At 43.6% G+C, this 17,413-nt stretch overlaps 2 protein-coding genes across 2 annotated transcripts in view; both read right to left on the reverse strand.

Moving 5' to 3' along the window:
* SYT7 (synaptotagmin 7) overlaps positions 1-17,413 on the reverse strand; it is an 824,787-nt gene that overhangs the window by 142,309 nt on the left and 665,065 nt on the right. The window contains 1 exon segment of the mRNA XM_030201170.1: positions 11,592-11,727. Within this exon segment, the coding sequence (XP_030057030.1) occupies positions 11,592-11,727 (136 nt within the window).
* On the reverse strand, positions 15,255-15,936 carry LOC115468967 (protein canopy homolog 1-like). Its single transcript, XM_030201171.1, has one exon. The coding sequence runs from the start codon at positions 15,610-15,612 to the stop codon at positions 15,334-15,336; it is 279 nt and encodes a 92-aa protein (XP_030057031.1). The 5' UTR covers positions 15,613-15,936; the 3' UTR covers positions 15,255-15,333.

Below are 17,413 nucleotides of genomic sequence, written 5' to 3' on the forward strand. Positions count from 1 at the left end.
CCCAGCATTTCTCCTCTTTCCCCTCCATCCATGTACATCTTCTTCCTCTGTCTTCCCTTCCCTCCACCCATGTCCAGAATTCCTCCCTTCCATCCATGTGCATCTCCTTCCTGTCTTCCCTCTCATCCATCCATGTCCAGCATTTCTCCTGCCCTCCCCTCCATCCATGTCCAGCAATTCTCCTCTCTCCCCTGCCCTTCCCTCCATCCATGTCCAGCAATTCTCCTCTCTCCCCTGCCTGCCTCTTCATGTCCAGAGATTTCTCCTCTCTCCCCTCCCATCCATGTCCAGCGATTCTGCTCAGCCGTCTCCTCCCATCCATGTCCAGCGATTTCTCCTCTCTCCCCTGCCCTCCCCTACCATCCATGTCCAGTGATGCCCTAAACCCCACGGCCCCCCTTTTCAGCCCCCCGAGTTCAAGTTCCAACCCCAGCCTGACCTGCCTGCCCTCTTCTCTCACAAAACAGCCTTCCTGCCACCCAGCGTTTAAAACTCATTTTACTTCAAGTTGCAGCGGCAGTGAAAGGCGCAGGCTCGCCTTCAGCCCCCCTTCCCTCTCAGCGTCCCATCCTCATTTTCTGTGTCTGCGAGGTTGGGATGCTGAGAGGGAAGGGAAGGCTGAAGGCCTGTTCCTTTCACTGCCGCCGCGACTTGAGATAAAATGAGTTTTAAATGTTGGGCGGCAGGAAGGCAAGGAGGGCTGTTTTGTGAGAGAAGAGGGTGGGCAGGTTGGACTGGGGTTGGAACCGGAACTTCCGACAATGCATTCTGTTTGGGTGACGGGTCGCAAAATATTGGGGTGCTCGAGCACCCACAGAGTCGGCGCCTATGCCTCCCCCTATCCTCTCATTCCTCCTCCACTCTTTTCTTTCTGTCATCTCTCCTCCCTCATCCTATCCTTCCACTCCTCCTTCATTCCTTCCTTTTCTTCATCCTTCATCTCTCCTCCCTCACTCTCTTCTTCCATTTCTCCTTCACTCCTTCCTTTCCTTCATCCCTCAACTCTCCTCCCTTACCCTATCCTCCACCCTCCTTGACTCTTGTCTTTTCCCCTTATTATATTCTCTTCCATTCTCCTTTTTATCCTTCCTTCCTTCCCTTTCTCCTTTTGTTCCTTCTTTTTCTCCCTCATCTTTTCTCTTCATTACTCTCACCTCTTTCTTTCTTTCTTTCTTTCCTTCTTTTCCTTACTTATCTCTGCTTGTCCCTCCTTTCCCTTAATCACTTTCTTCTCATGCATTCACCACAACCCAACATCATAACCCTTTCCTGTGGTTTTTGCACAAAAATGTAAAAGTATTACCTTCAGATAAAATCTCTGCTTTTTTTCTCAACCCGCTGAATCCCTCTTCTGGCCTCTCTCCTTCACAAAGTCCTAAAGATATCTTACTGAATTCCAGGTTCCAGCCTATGCAAATATGTGACTGAAAGGTGGTGGGGTAGCATAGCGCTTCTCTGTTTTGTTGGTGCCAAACATGTTCTCTGGGTGCTCCTTAATTCAGAGGAATTCACTGATGACCTCTATCTCATCATTCTCCCAAGATCTCTCTGCCCACCCTGACACCTCTCTGCTCTCCACACACATCCATTTCTGCCACCTTCTCCCTTCTATCATTCTTCTCATATTCATACCCTGCCGCTCTAACAAAGACTTCAAGATTCAAGGCCACCAGTAGTTTAAATAGAAGTGCTGAGATTGCATGTTAGATGCACAAATTGGGATAGCATGGACACTTAGTACACTGTTTAATATAGTAATGTAGTATGCTAAATGTTTGCATTTACCATGTGTTAGGTGCAAAGATTATGCTGGTAAATGCAAAGCCTGCAATAACTGTTGGGGGGGGGGGGGGGGAGAGGGGGAGGAGATGGCCAGCATCTGCTCTGTAGTTATTACACCGGGCAGGCATTTATTGTACTATCTGCTGATGCATTTAACATACAGTAAGTGCATCTGTGCCCTCTGCATGCAGTTACCATGGAATCTACTGTAACCCAACTGGCCCATGTAACCTCCATAACTCTCTCTCCTTCCTCCAATGAGCATCCAAACTCACTCCCCACTTCCAATCGAATCCCCAAACCCACTGATCAGCCTCCATAACCCCCCCCCCCCCCAAGGAGTGTCCATAACCCACCCCACCTCCTGGTACTTACCAATGATGTTCCTGGTGGTTTAGTGGTGGTGGGTGGGGTGGGGGGCAGGGAGGAGAGGAATAATCCCTTGACATTCTGGCCTCATCACTGGTGGTTGTAACTCTTAGTGGGGTGGGGTGGTTGGTGTCAACTCTATGAACATGTTTCAGTCTTGTGAGGATGCTTATTTGAGGAATGGGGGGAATTATGGATGCATATCTGGGGGTAGGGTGTTATGGAGATTGATCAGGGTGGGGGGGATGGGAGGTTATGGAGACTTATTAGGGTTTACTTTTACAGTTGTCACTATGGTAAATGCATGCCAATAGTGTAAGTGCAAAGAGAGTAAATGCATCTACCCTATCAGCAGCCATGACAGCTAGTGCACGGTAATATACTATGCACCCACTCAACATTCAGTCCACTCTTCTTCTCCACCCATAACCTGCCCTCTTCCCAGCCCATAACATGGCATGCAGCTAGCACATGAATTTAGCAAGTGCTGTCATGTCAGTGCAGTAACAGCTACTATGCTCATGCACTAACAGCGTGTGCTAATTCACAACTAACTGCTTAGTGCACTTTGGTCACCAGTGTGGTAGTGCAGAAAATAGACTTCCAAAGCCGAGTCTCCTACTAAATATGGAAGCCTTGGCAAGTCTGTTCCCCTCTCCTCAGCCTCTTATGCCTCTCTGGCATCTAATCCCATCCTATTGCATCTACCTCAGCATGTTCCCTCTGTCTCTCCTAGCTACATCTACTCAACTGAGGCACCTGTGTCATCGCTGCCACCATCCATTATCTGTGACAACCTCACGAGCATGTTCAGATTTTGTGGCCTCTCGTGCATTGTAAGGTCATTATACAAGAAGTGCCAGCCTGCAATTGAAAAAGATCTAATATTTTGCAGTACCATTGGGCAAAGATGTGACCCCAGCTATATACATTCCCTCTACCCTTTCTCTGTAGGCATGCATTATACAGATACAGGTATAACAAGTTTTGTTGTGAACGCAAGGCTTCAATTAATAATTATCAAAAGCCACTTTTGCTGTTATCTGCTTTTTCTTGATCTCATTATGTTCAAAGTCCGCACATTTACATTTGCTTTCAAGGCAAAGGTGTCCTTTAATGTTCTGACAGGCAAACATCAATTAATACAGCAGAACAGCAAAACACCTAGTCAGTAGTTATTGAAGCTGAATTTCTCTTTCCATAAATCACTGTTTTAAGTGGTGCTGGGAATCTTCTTAGAGGGCTGTACTGAGGCTGTGCGAGCAGCTGCACAAAGCACACGAGAGGTGGAGGTGCCAAAATTGCTCCCTGTCCACTGTTTCGATCTTGGCACATTGAGTGGGGTGGGGGCACCAGGGGGTGTGTCTCATAGGGTGTGATTCCTGCTCAGTACAGACCTTATGCCATCCTAACAGCTTTTTCTTTCATGCCTTCATTATTCGAACCTTTCAAACTTTTTCTTCTAAGAGGAAAATGAAGAAATTGCCCTTTTTGATCACTACCTTCTCCACCACCTTATAAGGCATCTCTCCTTTTTCCCATTCCCTATCTTCAAAGCAGTTCCTCTTACTTTAACAGGAGTCCCAGACATCATGCCTTCTACAAGGACAAACACTTGTCTAAATACGCTCTTTTGTTCAGGGTTCCAATCACATTACTTCCAGCCTCATTTCCCTACAGTAACAGTATCAATAATGCATTTGCTTCTGGTGTAATTTCCCTCTGGCTGATATTCAAAGCAAATTATGCATTTGCCGGCAGGTGAGATGTCCAAGTCGGGATGTTCACTTTTGCTTCCAGCATTTTACGAAAGGCTTTGCCAAACAAAGAGCCTTTTGTAAAATATGTATAAAGACATGCAGGAGTGCATATGTATTTGCTGCCTGGGGCACACAGCGAGATCGTCTAAAAACGTATATGTACAGAAAAAGAGCGGCATCACTCGGGGCTGATCTTGTAACATAGACGTGTATGAATAGTCTATTTTTTTTTCCATTTCCTCCATACATTATTATTTATAACATTGTAAACTACCTAGAAACAGTGGCGTAGCAAGGGTGGCTGCCACCCGGGGCGGGGCGGTTCGCCGTTGCACCCCCCCCGGGTGCAGCACAATGACACCCCCCCTCGGCACATCGACACCCCCCTCCCGACCCAGTGCCTACCCTCCTCCGTGCAACCAGCTCCCTACCTTAAAAAAAAATATCGGAATCCTAGGCGAGGCGCAGCGCCTCGCGCCTGCACGTAAAAGAAATGTGGACCGTCTCATCGGACCTTCTCTCGCTCTGTTTGTCCCGCCCTTGCGGAAATAGGAAGTTGCGTCAGTGGAGGGCGGGACAGATAGAGCGAGGGAAGGCCCGATAAGACGGTCCACATTTCTTTTATGTGCAGGCACGAGGCGCTGTGCCTCGCCTCGGATTCCGATATTTTTTTAAAGGTAGGGAGCTGGTTGGATGGAGGAGGGTAGGCACTGGGTCGGGGGGGGGGGTGTTATCGTGCTGCACCCAGGGGGGGGGGAGCTGGCAGGGAGCACCCCCCCTGAGCTGATACCCAGGGCGGACCGCCCCTCCCGCCCCCCCTTGCTATGCCACTGCCTAGAAAGTCCACTGATTGGGTGGTATATCAAGTACCGAATAAAACTTGAAAATTGTTTAGCACCAATTACCTGTTTACACGTATGAGAGGAGACTATTAGACAGCCAAATGAAATAACCATTTTAATGAACAGGTGAGGTGGTGTTAGGCACATTTGCTCCCTGGTCCAGATGATCAGGTAGTTTGCAATTGTACCTCCATAATGGCAGATAACACAGAAGTAGTTAACAATACCTTTCAAGGTTTAATTGAATTTTCACTTTATCTGCAGGCTTTGCAGTTAGTGTTAGCTATTGAGTGTACTCCTCATCTCTTTCCAACCCCCTTCTCTAGATGTGGAGGAGTGGCCCAGTGATTAGAGCAGTGGTTCTGATAACCAGAAGTGGCTGGTTCAAATCCCCCTGCTGCTCCTTGTGATCTTGGGCAAGTCACTTAATCCTTCCTTGCCTCAGGTACAAAATTAGGTTGTAAGCCAGATGATCAAAAGCCCTACGCTGTTCCAAACAGCGCTCTAAAATAGCACTGGAACAGCGTGGGGTGCTATTAGACCTAGGATCAGAGATAATGCATGCAAATTTAAGCAGCGCAATTATCTCTGATTATGGGGTAGAAGTGTGGGAGAATTGTGCCTGAGCACGTGCTCAGCACAATCCTCCCGCACTTGTTTGACAGGTCTGGGCTGGAGACCAATAAAAAGAGAAGGACGCCCATCTTTAAATCGGAAGATGGACGTCCTTAACTGCCCTGTTGCAGGGACGGCCAAATTTTAAGGGGGTGTCGGAGGTATAGCGACGGGGCAGTTGAGGACGTCCAAATTTTGGACGTTTCTGCACTGGGCAGTTAAGGACGTCCAAAATTGGATGTTTCTATGCTACAGCTGCCAGCTTTAGTCCCAGTTATTCATGTTCAGGCACTGGTAATGAATACCCATGTATATGAGGCCAGATAAAACCTAGGTGGTTATCCTGCTTATAATCGAACGAGAAAAACGCCCAAGTTCCGACCTAAATCGGGAGATGGACGTTTATCTCACAAAAACGAATAAAGCGGTATAATCGAAAGCCGATTTTTGGACGTTTTCAACTGCACTCCGTCGCGGATGCGGACAAAGTTGATGGAGGCGTGTCAGAGGTGTGGCGAAGGCAGAACTGGGGCGTGGTTATCTGCCGAACAAAGATGGGCGCATTTCACCGATAATGGGAAAAAAGTATGCGTTTTTAGCTAGAATTTAGGACACTTTTCCTGGACCCTGTTTTTTCACGAATAAGGCCCCAAAAAGTGCCCTAAATGACCAGATGACCACTGGAGGGAATCGGGGATGACCTCCCGACTCCCCCAGTGGTCACTAACCCCCTCCCACCACAAAAAAATGATGTTTCACAACTTTTTATTTTCACCCTCAAATGTCATACCCAGCTCCCTGGCAGCAGTATGCAGGTAACTGGAGGAGTTGTTAGGGGGTGCAGTGGACTTCAGGCAGGTGGACCCAGGCCCATCCCCCCTACCTGTTACAATTGTGCTGCTTAATGCTTATTAGTCGTCCAACCCCCCCCAAACCCACTGTACCCACATGTAGGTGCCCCCCTTCACCCCTTAGGGCTATAGTAATGGTGTAGACTTGTGGGCAGTGGGTTTTGAGGGGGATTTAGGGGGCTCAACACACAAGGGAAGGGTGCCATGCACCTGGGAGCTCTTTTACCTGTTTTTTTGGTTTTGTAAAAGTGCCCCCTAGGGTGCCCGGTTGATGTCCTGGCATGTGAGGGGGACCAGTGCACTACGAATCCTGGCCCCTCCCACGAATAAATGTCTTGGATTTATTCGTTTTTGAGCTGGGCGCTTTCATTTTCCATTATCGCTGAAAAACAAAAACGCCCAGCTCACACATTGTTGAATAAAACATGGGCGTCTATTTTTTCCCAAAATACGGTTCGGTCCACCCCTTCACGGACCCGTTCTCGGAGATAAACGCCCATGGAGATAGGTGTTTTCGTTCAATTATGCCCCTCTATGTGCAATATTCAACACTTAACTGGCTATGATGAACCACATAAAGATAGGATTGTGTTTTATGTGATCCTATTTATGCGATTATCCTAGATGGTTAAGTGCTAAGTATTGGGACTTAACCAGCTAAGTGCTGACTCCACTCCTGGAATGCCCACAAAGTAGCCGGTTTCAGCTTAGGAGCTAACCCGTATATTCAATGGCAGTATCTGATTAAATGCTGGGGAATATGCCCAGTTAGCCCTGGTCAGGCAATTTAAATGGCCAGGAGCCATTTCTGGCTGTTTAAATCACTTTGCACAGTGACCCCAAAATGTTGTGTTTTTTTTGTTCTCATCTTTGTGTATTAAGGAAATGCAATGCCATGGGATGTGCCACTGACATTTCCTATGTTATTGCAAATGACGGCCCATTCCTAGTATGTACTTCATTACAATTTTTAAAGCACATTAAGAGGATAATTTTAGAACAGGGTTATTATCTGGGTTTATAGGGCTTGAAGGCACCTATTTGTAACCTATTTGATAAAGACATTTAGAAGGGGCATTTTCAAAAGGATGTCCAAATTAGAATTAGGACATCCTGCTCATAAAGTCCAAGAAATGTCCATCTCACAGTCATTTTCGAACAGGAAAAACATTGGGGTTTCCTGTTTGAAAATATATGAGAACATCCAAAATGAACAGCCACTTTCCAAAAGAAATTGTCCAAATTATGAACCTGAAAAAGGACATCTGTCTGGTAGCATTTGTACAAAATGGCCACAGAGACATCCTTGTAGAGCAGAGGGGCAGCCCAGTGGTCAGTGCAGTGGACTTTAATCCTGGGCACCCATGCTCATATTCCAATGCAACTCTGTTATTTTAAATGGTGGTGAGTCCTCCAGAAACAGAGAAATACCTACTGTATCTGAATGTGCGCTTCCTCAATATCCCTCAGGCTTGCAGGTTTAATAATAGGTACAGTAGGTATATCTCTGTTTCTGGAGAGTCCACTGCACTGGCCACTACCCTTCAGACCTGCTTGCTGCTGTGTTCAGAATGCCCATAATACCTGATACTGTCAGGGAGTCTAGTTTCTCTTTCTGGTGTCACATTCAGAAGAATTCCCTTTCCCTTTCCTTCATGCCTTAAATCTTCCAGGGGTCAGCTACTCAATCAAGGCACCTTTTTATACCCTGCATATGACTGAAACAGGTCTAACTTAGGAAGCCCTTCTTTTTTGACTTGGACGTTTCTTTCCGCTTGATTATTACTGTTGGATGTCCTAAATTTGGGCCCTCCCTAGTTCCACCCTAAACACACCACCTTGCTGTTTGGATGAACTGCAGTGTAGGATGTCCAGATTGTGCCTTTCGAAAATCACAATTTGGAGATTTTTGGAAGATTAACATTTTTTGACCAAATTGAAATTTCCATCTGCTTTGAAAATGAGCACCTTAGGTGTATATGTATCTTCATAGAATACTAAATACTTTAGGCTATAAAGTTGACAACTTCAGCAAGGGAACAAGAACAGGCCATTCAAATCACCTTTCCCTCTGCAAAATAATATTTCAAATGGATAGTATGCACTCTTACTATTTCTATAGAATATATTTTTAAGGTTTTAAACCGCTGCAGAAATAGCTCTTAGATTGTGAGAACAGGCAAAAATGTTACCATATAAAGCAGTGGTCTTCACTCCCAGTCCTTGAGGGCTGCCAACAGGTCAGGCTTTCAGAATAGGCCTAATTAATATGCACAAGATACATTTGCATACAGTGGAGGCAGTATGCATGCAAATCTCTCTCATCCATACTCACTAGCTATATTCAGAAAAACCTAACCCATTGGTGGCTTTCAAGGACTAGGAGGAAATTTTTCTTCACTCAACGCGTAGTTAAACTCTGAAATTCGCTGCTGGAAAAAGTAGTTAAGGCGGTTAACTTAGCGGAGTTCAAAATAAGGTTGGACAGCTTCCTGGAGGAAAAGGCCATAGAATGTTATTGAATGGACAAGGGAATAATACACTATTTCTAGGAAGGGCAGGACAAATTGCTTGTTCTTTCGGTGACAGGGAGCTGGGCTCGATGGACCCTTGGTCTGTCCTAGCATGGTGATGTTTATGTACTTATGTAGGAGTAAGCACAACTGGCATAAAGTATAGAGCTGTATTTTGTACAATATGTACATACATTGCAACTCCGCCCATGCTCTATCCAAACTCTGCCCTTCAACACACCTATATCACCACATATACTTTCAAGTGTGACCTAATTTTTCAAGACATCTTTTACATTTGAAGAAGATTTATAAAATGACCTCCAATGTGTTTTAACATATGTTAGTTACCATGTCAAACTGCTAACATGGAATTTAACTGAAGTGAGGGGATGGTGGGAAAAAGTCTCCTAAACTCGGTGAATATGTTTGACAGCAATGATTCTACATCTTGAATTTGGATAACTGAAGTCTTCGGAATGTCTGGAGTCTGTTTAATATTCACACTGTTACCTAGAACAATAATAGTCTTCAGCTTACCCTGCCTGGTCTCTCTATTCCTGGCAAACTGCTTCAGACTGTCTCAGTATCATGCTTTCTTTCTTTTCCAAACCCGGGATTGCTCTATGCAATTGAAAGATTTTAAATGTAATTCTTAGCACATAATGCATCTTCTCCCTGGGTCAGGAATTCACTAAACTGGGTCTTTCTGTGTAGCATTGCTGTTAATAGTACTAGATTGGATGGTTAAGGCTTTATAAGTTGAAACAATGTTATCAACCTCCAGCCTCCAAGGATTCATTTCAGCAGGAAGACATGCTGTCCATAATTTCTTTCAAATTCTCTTTCATAACAACTTTTAGGGAAAAAAAAACCCTAATTATTCACAACTCTGTATCCTCTCTTTTTAACACACTCAATGACTTCTTAATACCCATTTCAGAACTGCTGATCTGGTTGTCACATTTCTAGCAGCACTGGTCTCACACTGGGACTAAATTTCATAGGCAGTAATGACAGTCAACTGCAGTGTGAAATTTACCTGGCAAAAGGCTGTTATCCATTAGTGTCATTTCTCATTAAGAATAAGCATCTCTACCCTAAACAACGGTAAAAGATCCTGACTGTGGATCAGTCTGTGGGACCAGCCCTAAAGGGTTTACTGTAATGAAAGTGTGGTAGGAGGTAACAGTTCATTCAGTCTCCTTGTAGCGATGGCAGGAGAGACTGGTTTGGATAAGCTGAAAGCTATACTTCTCTCAGTTTCAACACAGAGAGGGTAATTTGAAAACTAGGAGTCTGATATTCAGCCAGAGGTGATCAGTGTTTGGCTGCCACCAGCATTATACCCAGAAATTCAATGTTAGACCATGATTGTGGAGTGGAGGCATGGCCTAGTGATTAGAGAACTGGTCTTTTTTTTTTTGTTACATTTGTACCCCGCGCTTTCCCACTCATGGCAGGCTCAATGTGGCAGGCAATGGAGGGAACTGCCTGTGCCGGGAATCAAACTCAGTTCCTCAGTTCCCCAGGACCAAAGTCCACCACCCTAACCACAAGGCCACTCCTCCACTCCATCCCCTCTTGACATCCAGAGTTGCCTGGTTCACTTCCCACTGCCACTCCTTGTGATCTTGGGCAAGTCCCTTAACCCTCCATTGCCTCAGGCACAAACTTAGATTGGTAGCCCTCCTGGGACAGAGAAACACCCAGAGTACCGGAATGTAACTCACCTTGACCTACTACTGAAAAAGCATGAGCAAAATCCAAATAAATAATAAATGCAATATTCAGCACTTAACTGGCCATGGAGAACCACATAAAGATAGAACTGACTTTTATGCAATTATCTTAGCCAGTTAAATGCTGAAAATTGGCACTTAATTGGCTAAGTGTAGACTTCACCCTCAGAACACACCCAAAATAACTAATTTCAGCTTAGGCGCCATCCAAGTGCCACTGAAAATGCCCAGTTAGCCCTGGACAGGCCTGGCCATATAAATCATTTTGAATATCAGGCTGTGGGCTCCTAGGCATGGAAACCATGTAGGTGCATATTCTATATACATTTTACCAAGGCAATCAGTGTGTTCTATATGTGTTCATAGTTTACCCAAATGCTCCTACAGGAATAGCTTTGCGAGTACATGTGCCAGTAGAAATCAACACATATGCATGGGTGCTCAGCTGCTGTGGTTGGTGTTTTTTTTTTAATGCTCGCTGTGGCAGGCAAAAAAATATCTGGATACTCAGCACCAGTCACCACTGGAACTTATCCGCATAGATACAGTCTGCTATATGGATAACTTATCTGGATAACTTATAGCAGCCTTCGATCTGCCCTAAGTTACCTGGATAGGAGATCGAATTATTGCCACGATCTGGTTAAGTTTTGGGACTCCTTGGCTCCATCCACCCTCCTCCTGACTATGTGCTCAAGCAGCTTATAAATTACCCCTCAGCAGCAGCAATATAACAACACAGGGCAGTGCTTCTCAACCCAGTCCTCAGGACATATCCTGCCGGTTGGGATTTCAGAATATCCATAATGAATTTGCATGAGAGAGATTTGCATACTAAGGATGGAGTGCATGCTAATCTATCTCATGCATATTCATTGTGGATATCCTGAAAATCTGACTGTTTGGTTGTGTCCTGAGGACTTGGTTGAGAAGCATTGACATTCAATCACAGGGGCCACTCTCCTTTAATTTCATTCAACTTTACCTATAAAACATCTTTTCTATGTTAATCCTAGGGGCAAATGGATTAAGAGTTCACACACTGCTCCAGGTTTTTCACTTAGAATAACATATTGGATAATGAAGTAAATGGCCCTAAAGGCACATCTTTACTCACCATTAACATCTCACTAGTGAGGGAATTAACAAGATCAGAAACTGAAGAACGAGAGTCGGTTTTTCGGTTGGCCTCGTCATGTTGCATCTGTCCTGGCATTGCTGCTGTATTTACCATTTTGCCACTGGCTGGTAATCTGAAAGGAAGGAAGAAGGTAAGCCATAGAAATAAGACTTCTCAGCTAATGATGAAATCATATTCAATGACGTCTTTCCCATAACACAAGCGTGGATTTAAATCTGTGCAAATGAACCTGAAAAATGCAAGTCTGAGACTGAGTATTATTTTCCATTTCAGTTTCTCATTATAGAGAGACATATACAGTATGTGAAGATTACACTGGTGCTGGGGACAGCATCATCTGATCAAAATGATTTATATTCATGTGAAAGCTGAAAGGAATTCTTCTCCGCATATCTGCGTGACAGGCAATAGTGATTTGTGCCTACAATCTGCCTCTCTGAGGTCTGAATAGAATAGCTATGCAACCTGTTGCTATTTTATACAAAGGAAACTGCTGTAGCAGTTCCCATTTCTCATCCAGATTTCTAACAGTTTCACTGTGTGTCATAATACTCCAGCTCTCATAAATAGGAACGAGAGAGAGAAAAAAGAAAACTGTAGCACCGGAGCTGCATGGATTCTGCTGTGCACACATAGAGATTGATTTTCAAAGGATTTATGCTCCTAGCTTTGAGAGTTATGCTCCTAAATTGGCCTCTTTGAACATTTGCTGGGGCTAAGGAGGAGATGCACAGAACTCACAGCGCCGGAAAAAAACGAGTGGAGCACCGATATTTTTTTTTTAGAGACCAATTCTCAACACTAACAGTTTGCAAATTATATGCATGCTGTTAGTGTTGAGCATTGGTTGATAAAGGGCTTTGAACTTCCTGGTGCATGCCCACAAGAGCTGTGCAGTAGACACAGCTCTTGTGCGAATGTCCAATGAAAGGAGGAGGGGGGAAGCAAGATAACCTTTTGGCGGTGGCTAGAAGTAGGAAGCGACAGGGTAAGTGTGCGAGGGAGAGAAAAAAGCTGCTGCTGCCTCCTGAGGAGAAGTTAGGAGGCAAGCGTGGTTCTAAAAGTCACCCTGCCCTAACATGTAAAACCTACCGACAACTCAGGAGCTGTTGGTAGGTTTTAATCATTACGGCAGGGAGTTTCTGTGCACCGTTGTTCTGAGCATTGCACAGAATTGCTAATGAGCTCATTTTAATACAAGCAAGCTCATTCGCATAAGACTTTTGGTCACTGCTTCCGAGCATGGTGAAGCAGTAGCCAAAAGCCTCTGTGCATTAGCAGCAAAAGAAAAAAAAATCATTTAGCGTGACTAAAACCAGTCTAAATGAAATGATGCAAGTCTGGTTTGCTTTCAGCCCTGAGTGCCTAACTTTATACACAAATCCCCTAATTCTATAAAAGTTGCCAAAAATTGTACATGCAATTTAATTTTAATAGCGAGGTAATTAGCACCAATAATTGGCTTTCTAACAAGCAATTATTGGCACTAAGATTTAATTAGTGCGATTTGAAAAAAGGGGGCTTGGAAATGGGAGGGTCATGGGTGTAACAGGGGCATGTCTAAAATGAATGCACATTGTTATAGAATAACAGGGATACATGTCTTCAGGCACAGGAGGCTGCTGGACCCTAGAGGACTTCTGAAACAGAGAACACCTCCTGTTGCTCTGTCTCTTGAGTCATAAAAGAAGTGGTGGATCTCAGTTCCAGGCCATTGCCCCTCTTTCCTGGTTATACAGTGTGTTGTACCAAGTACAATATATAATAGTACCCACAGAGTATATGCATGTGACCCCTGAAGCAGGCGGTACACCCGCCGAAACACGGACCAGTGTTGGGTCACCATTGTTGGTGCTACAATAAAGATGTTTTCTCCAAAACTCCCTGCCTGAAGGTCATGTGTCATCCTCTACTTCTCTGGTGTCTTCCTTAGATTGTCGTAGGGGAACTTCCTATTTCTTTCTTTGCATACATTTGCACTCATGTTTCAGTTGGTACAAATGGCCATGTCTGAAGTTAAATACGATTCCCGGACATGAGCACTATTCTGTAAATTGCACCAAACTTGAAGTGTGGCTTATAGAATGTTTTTTTTTTTCGGGGGCACCAATTTTTTGGGTGCCCATAAGAGGCAATTCTGTAAAGTAGTGACTAAATATAGGTGCCTCAAGGGGGCATGCTTAGCGCAAATTCTACAATGGCATTAGGGCATGCCTAACCTGCTATGGAATAGAAACACAAAGCTGCTTTGGTGTGCCGAAAACTAGGTGCTACCACTTATGCCAGGTGAATGGCTGGCATACGTTGGTGCACCTAAGTATGCCATGCAGCATATGCAACTAATAGTATTGTATAAGTTGTGTGTGTCATACTCATGATCCTCCCATGCTTATGGCACAATTTCAGGAATACACTATGCGAGTGGCGTGCCAAGTTTATAGAACAGCGCCAAACTGTTATGGGCAAAAGTGCCAATTAATGGGGCCAAAAATCCCACTTAGGAGTACTTCTATTCTAACGGCATCTTACTGTAGGCATGCCTTATACAGTTGCCCTTAAAGGGTCCAATATTAAAAGGATTTGTGTAACTAACTTTGGGGCCCTTTAATAAGCTGCAGCAAAAAGTGGCCGTATGGGTTTTTCTTGCCCTCTAAGTCCATCATTGGTGCAACTATAAAATGGCAAATTTTCCATTTTTTGTATTAGTGGCCATACACTAATGTTACCATTAGCACACAACCCATAATAAAAATTATGGCATAAGCACTTACCACCACCCATTTTGTAGGTGGTAGAGACTCACATGGTAATCCAGCGCTAACAAGCTAGCGTGTGGTAATGCAGCTGCACTGATTAGTGTAGAAACACTTCCTGACATACCCCCTCCCAAAAATAAAAGAAAAAAAATTTTAATGCATGGATTAACGTGTGCTAAAATGACATGCTTGAGTGTCTCATAATATGCTATTTTAAGATGCATTAGGCATGTGTTAGCACCTAATACAGCTTAGTAAAAGGGCCCCTTTGAGAGTTATGCTCCTAAATTAGCCTTTGAAAATGTACTAGGGCTGAGTACCTACCTTTAAACTCAAAATATTACTAAACTTTAGGAGCATAAAAAGTGGATGGCAACAGAAGTTGATTTAGGATAGGGAAAAGAAGGTAGGAGATTAGCACTGATTTTCAGCATTAGGCTTGTAAATCTAGGCAAACATAGTAACATAGTAAATGATGACAGATAAAGATCTGAACAGTCCATCCAGTCTGCCCAACAGTCACACTCATTATCATGATAAACCAACAATGAATGTGATATATAATACTTGATCATTGTCTCTCTTTGACATTTCTGGGACATAGACCATTGAAGTCCGCCCAGCATTGTCTTTAGGTTCCAACTACTGAAGTTGCAATCAAAGCCTATCCAAATCCATCTTATCATTTGTGGGACAAAGACTATAAAAGTTTAGGTGGGCCTAAATTTATATGCATAGCTTTCAAGCTCCTAAAAATTAAGATGAATTTTCAGCTTAAAATTTACACTCTTTTTTTTTTTTTTTTTTAATATTTTAATAGGAAATTTTTCCTACAAAGACAAATGATTTTATTCACAGGAAATATAGATGTAAATACTGCACACAGAAGCATACTGTTCATATAAAATGGCAGAGATTTTTTTTTTGTTTGTTTTCATTCTTTTCACAAATTTCTTTTAGTTTTAGAGTTCAGAATGAGAAGAAACTTGGCAAAAACCTGTCTTTTCACTGCACAGCTTGCCAGCCAGAGAGTCTGCCTCCTGGGCAATAAGTGAAAGTATTTCATCTTCATGTTTCTCCACTACACTTTCACACACAAATTTCAAATAGTTAGAAGTATCAGCATTAAACTGAAAGTTGTTGAAATCTATTGCGCCAATTTGTTCACCATCCCTTGGAGCAAATCTCTTGTATGACTTCTCCTGTGTCTCTGGATCCACGTGAAGGTTATAGTCATTCATTCTATCACAAATGTTTTCCAATACCTCAGTTAAGTAGCTTTCAGACTTTGCTAAAGGAATCTTATTCTTTTCCTGTGTTCCATCAGGACTTATTCAGAATGACCCTACTTCAGTAGTCTTCTTTGGGTTCACTTTCTTAATTTCATACAGCAGTTCATCTACTAATGCCCTGCAGGCTCCACAGTAAAGCACAGGGTCTCGTTTTCCTTCCACACTGTAATCAGGTAAGAGCGCTAGCAGTAGCCCAAACTGAAGCATAAACATCTCTGTATTTACTATCTGATGCTGCCCACTTACAACAATCCCACAGCTATCCTCTTTAATCCCCCGCCCCCGTCCATGGTCCAGACAACTTTAAGTTCTCGCACTCTTCAGTTTGGAAAATTCACTGGACTGGTCTGATAGGGCAGACGAATCTCCTGTAGAATCATCACCCCTTTGGCTAGGAGCACTTCTTTGCAAGAAGACATTTCCTGTCCAAACTTTATTATGAAAATGTGCAAGAACTTCCCTTTCACACTGAAGGTAAGAAGCCTAAAGTTGATGGCTTTGGCCTCTTACAATAATAAACTGAAGCTCCTGATGATACAGTCAGGGTTCCTACTCATAGACTACTTCAGGAGCTACCTTAAATTATGGATAGTGCTGTTGTTGGCATTTTATGACATATACACTTTATTAATGTATTTCCACTATACAATAAATTTGCTGTTTAGACATCTATGATATATTGAGTGTGCCACTCCTGATGCAGTCTTTTAGCTGAAACACCATCTGTGTTGGGCCTGTCAATAAAATTTGCTGATTTCAATCAGTGGACTTTATATTTCTAGAGGCCAGCTTCACTCCTTTGGTATATTTCTGTGTTTATGTTGCTATTTCCCTCTGTTTACTGTCCTCAAACCTTTTGTTGATAATCCAGCAACGATCAGAAAATGTGATGGTCTATCAGAATCTGAGAGAAATGAAGATGATACCACTGTTTTATTATTTGTTTTTTTTTTATCAGGGTTTTAGAAATGACCGAGTCTGCCCGCCACTGGAGAAGGCTGGTTGTGCTTTCTGTTTCTATTTGCAAATAGTGATTCATCCTCTATATAGGAAATCCCTCTGATTCACTGTACTCAGAGTCCTGTAACAATACTGTACTTAAGTACATAAGTAATGCCAACTGGGAAAAGACCAAGGGTCCATCGCGCCCAGCATCCTATCCACGACAGCGGCCAATCCAGGTCAAGGGCACCTGGCAAGCTTCCCAAATGTACAAACATTCTATACATGTTATTCCTGGAATTGTGGATTTTTCCCAAGTCCATTTAGTAGTGGTTTATGGACTTGTCCTTTAGGAAACCGTCTAACCCCTGTTTAAACTCTGCCAAGCTAACCGCCTTCACCACGTTCTCCGGCAACAAATTCCAGAGTTTAATTACGTGTTGGGAGAAGAAACTTTTTCTCCGATTTGTTTTAAATTTACTACACTGTAGTTTCATCGCATTGCCCCCTAGTCCTAGTATTTTTGGAAAGCGTGAACAGATGCTTCACATCCACCTGTTCCTCTCCACTCATTATTTTATATACCTCTATCATGTCTCCCCTCAGCCATCTCTTCTCCAAGCTGAAAAGCCCTAGCCTCCTTAGTCTTTCTTCATAGGGAAGTCGTCCCATCCCCGCTATCATTTTAGTCGCCCTTCGCTGCACCTTTTCCAGTTCCACTATATCTTTCTTGAGATGCGGCGACCAGAATTGAACACAATACTCAAGGTGCGGTTGCACCATGGAGCGATATAACGGCATTATAACA

Source organism: Microcaecilia unicolor, chromosome 4, assembly GCF_901765095.1.
Source record: "Microcaecilia unicolor chromosome 4, aMicUni1.1, whole genome shotgun sequence".
NCBI lineage: Eukaryota > Metazoa > Chordata > Amphibia > Gymnophiona > Siphonopidae > Microcaecilia > Microcaecilia unicolor.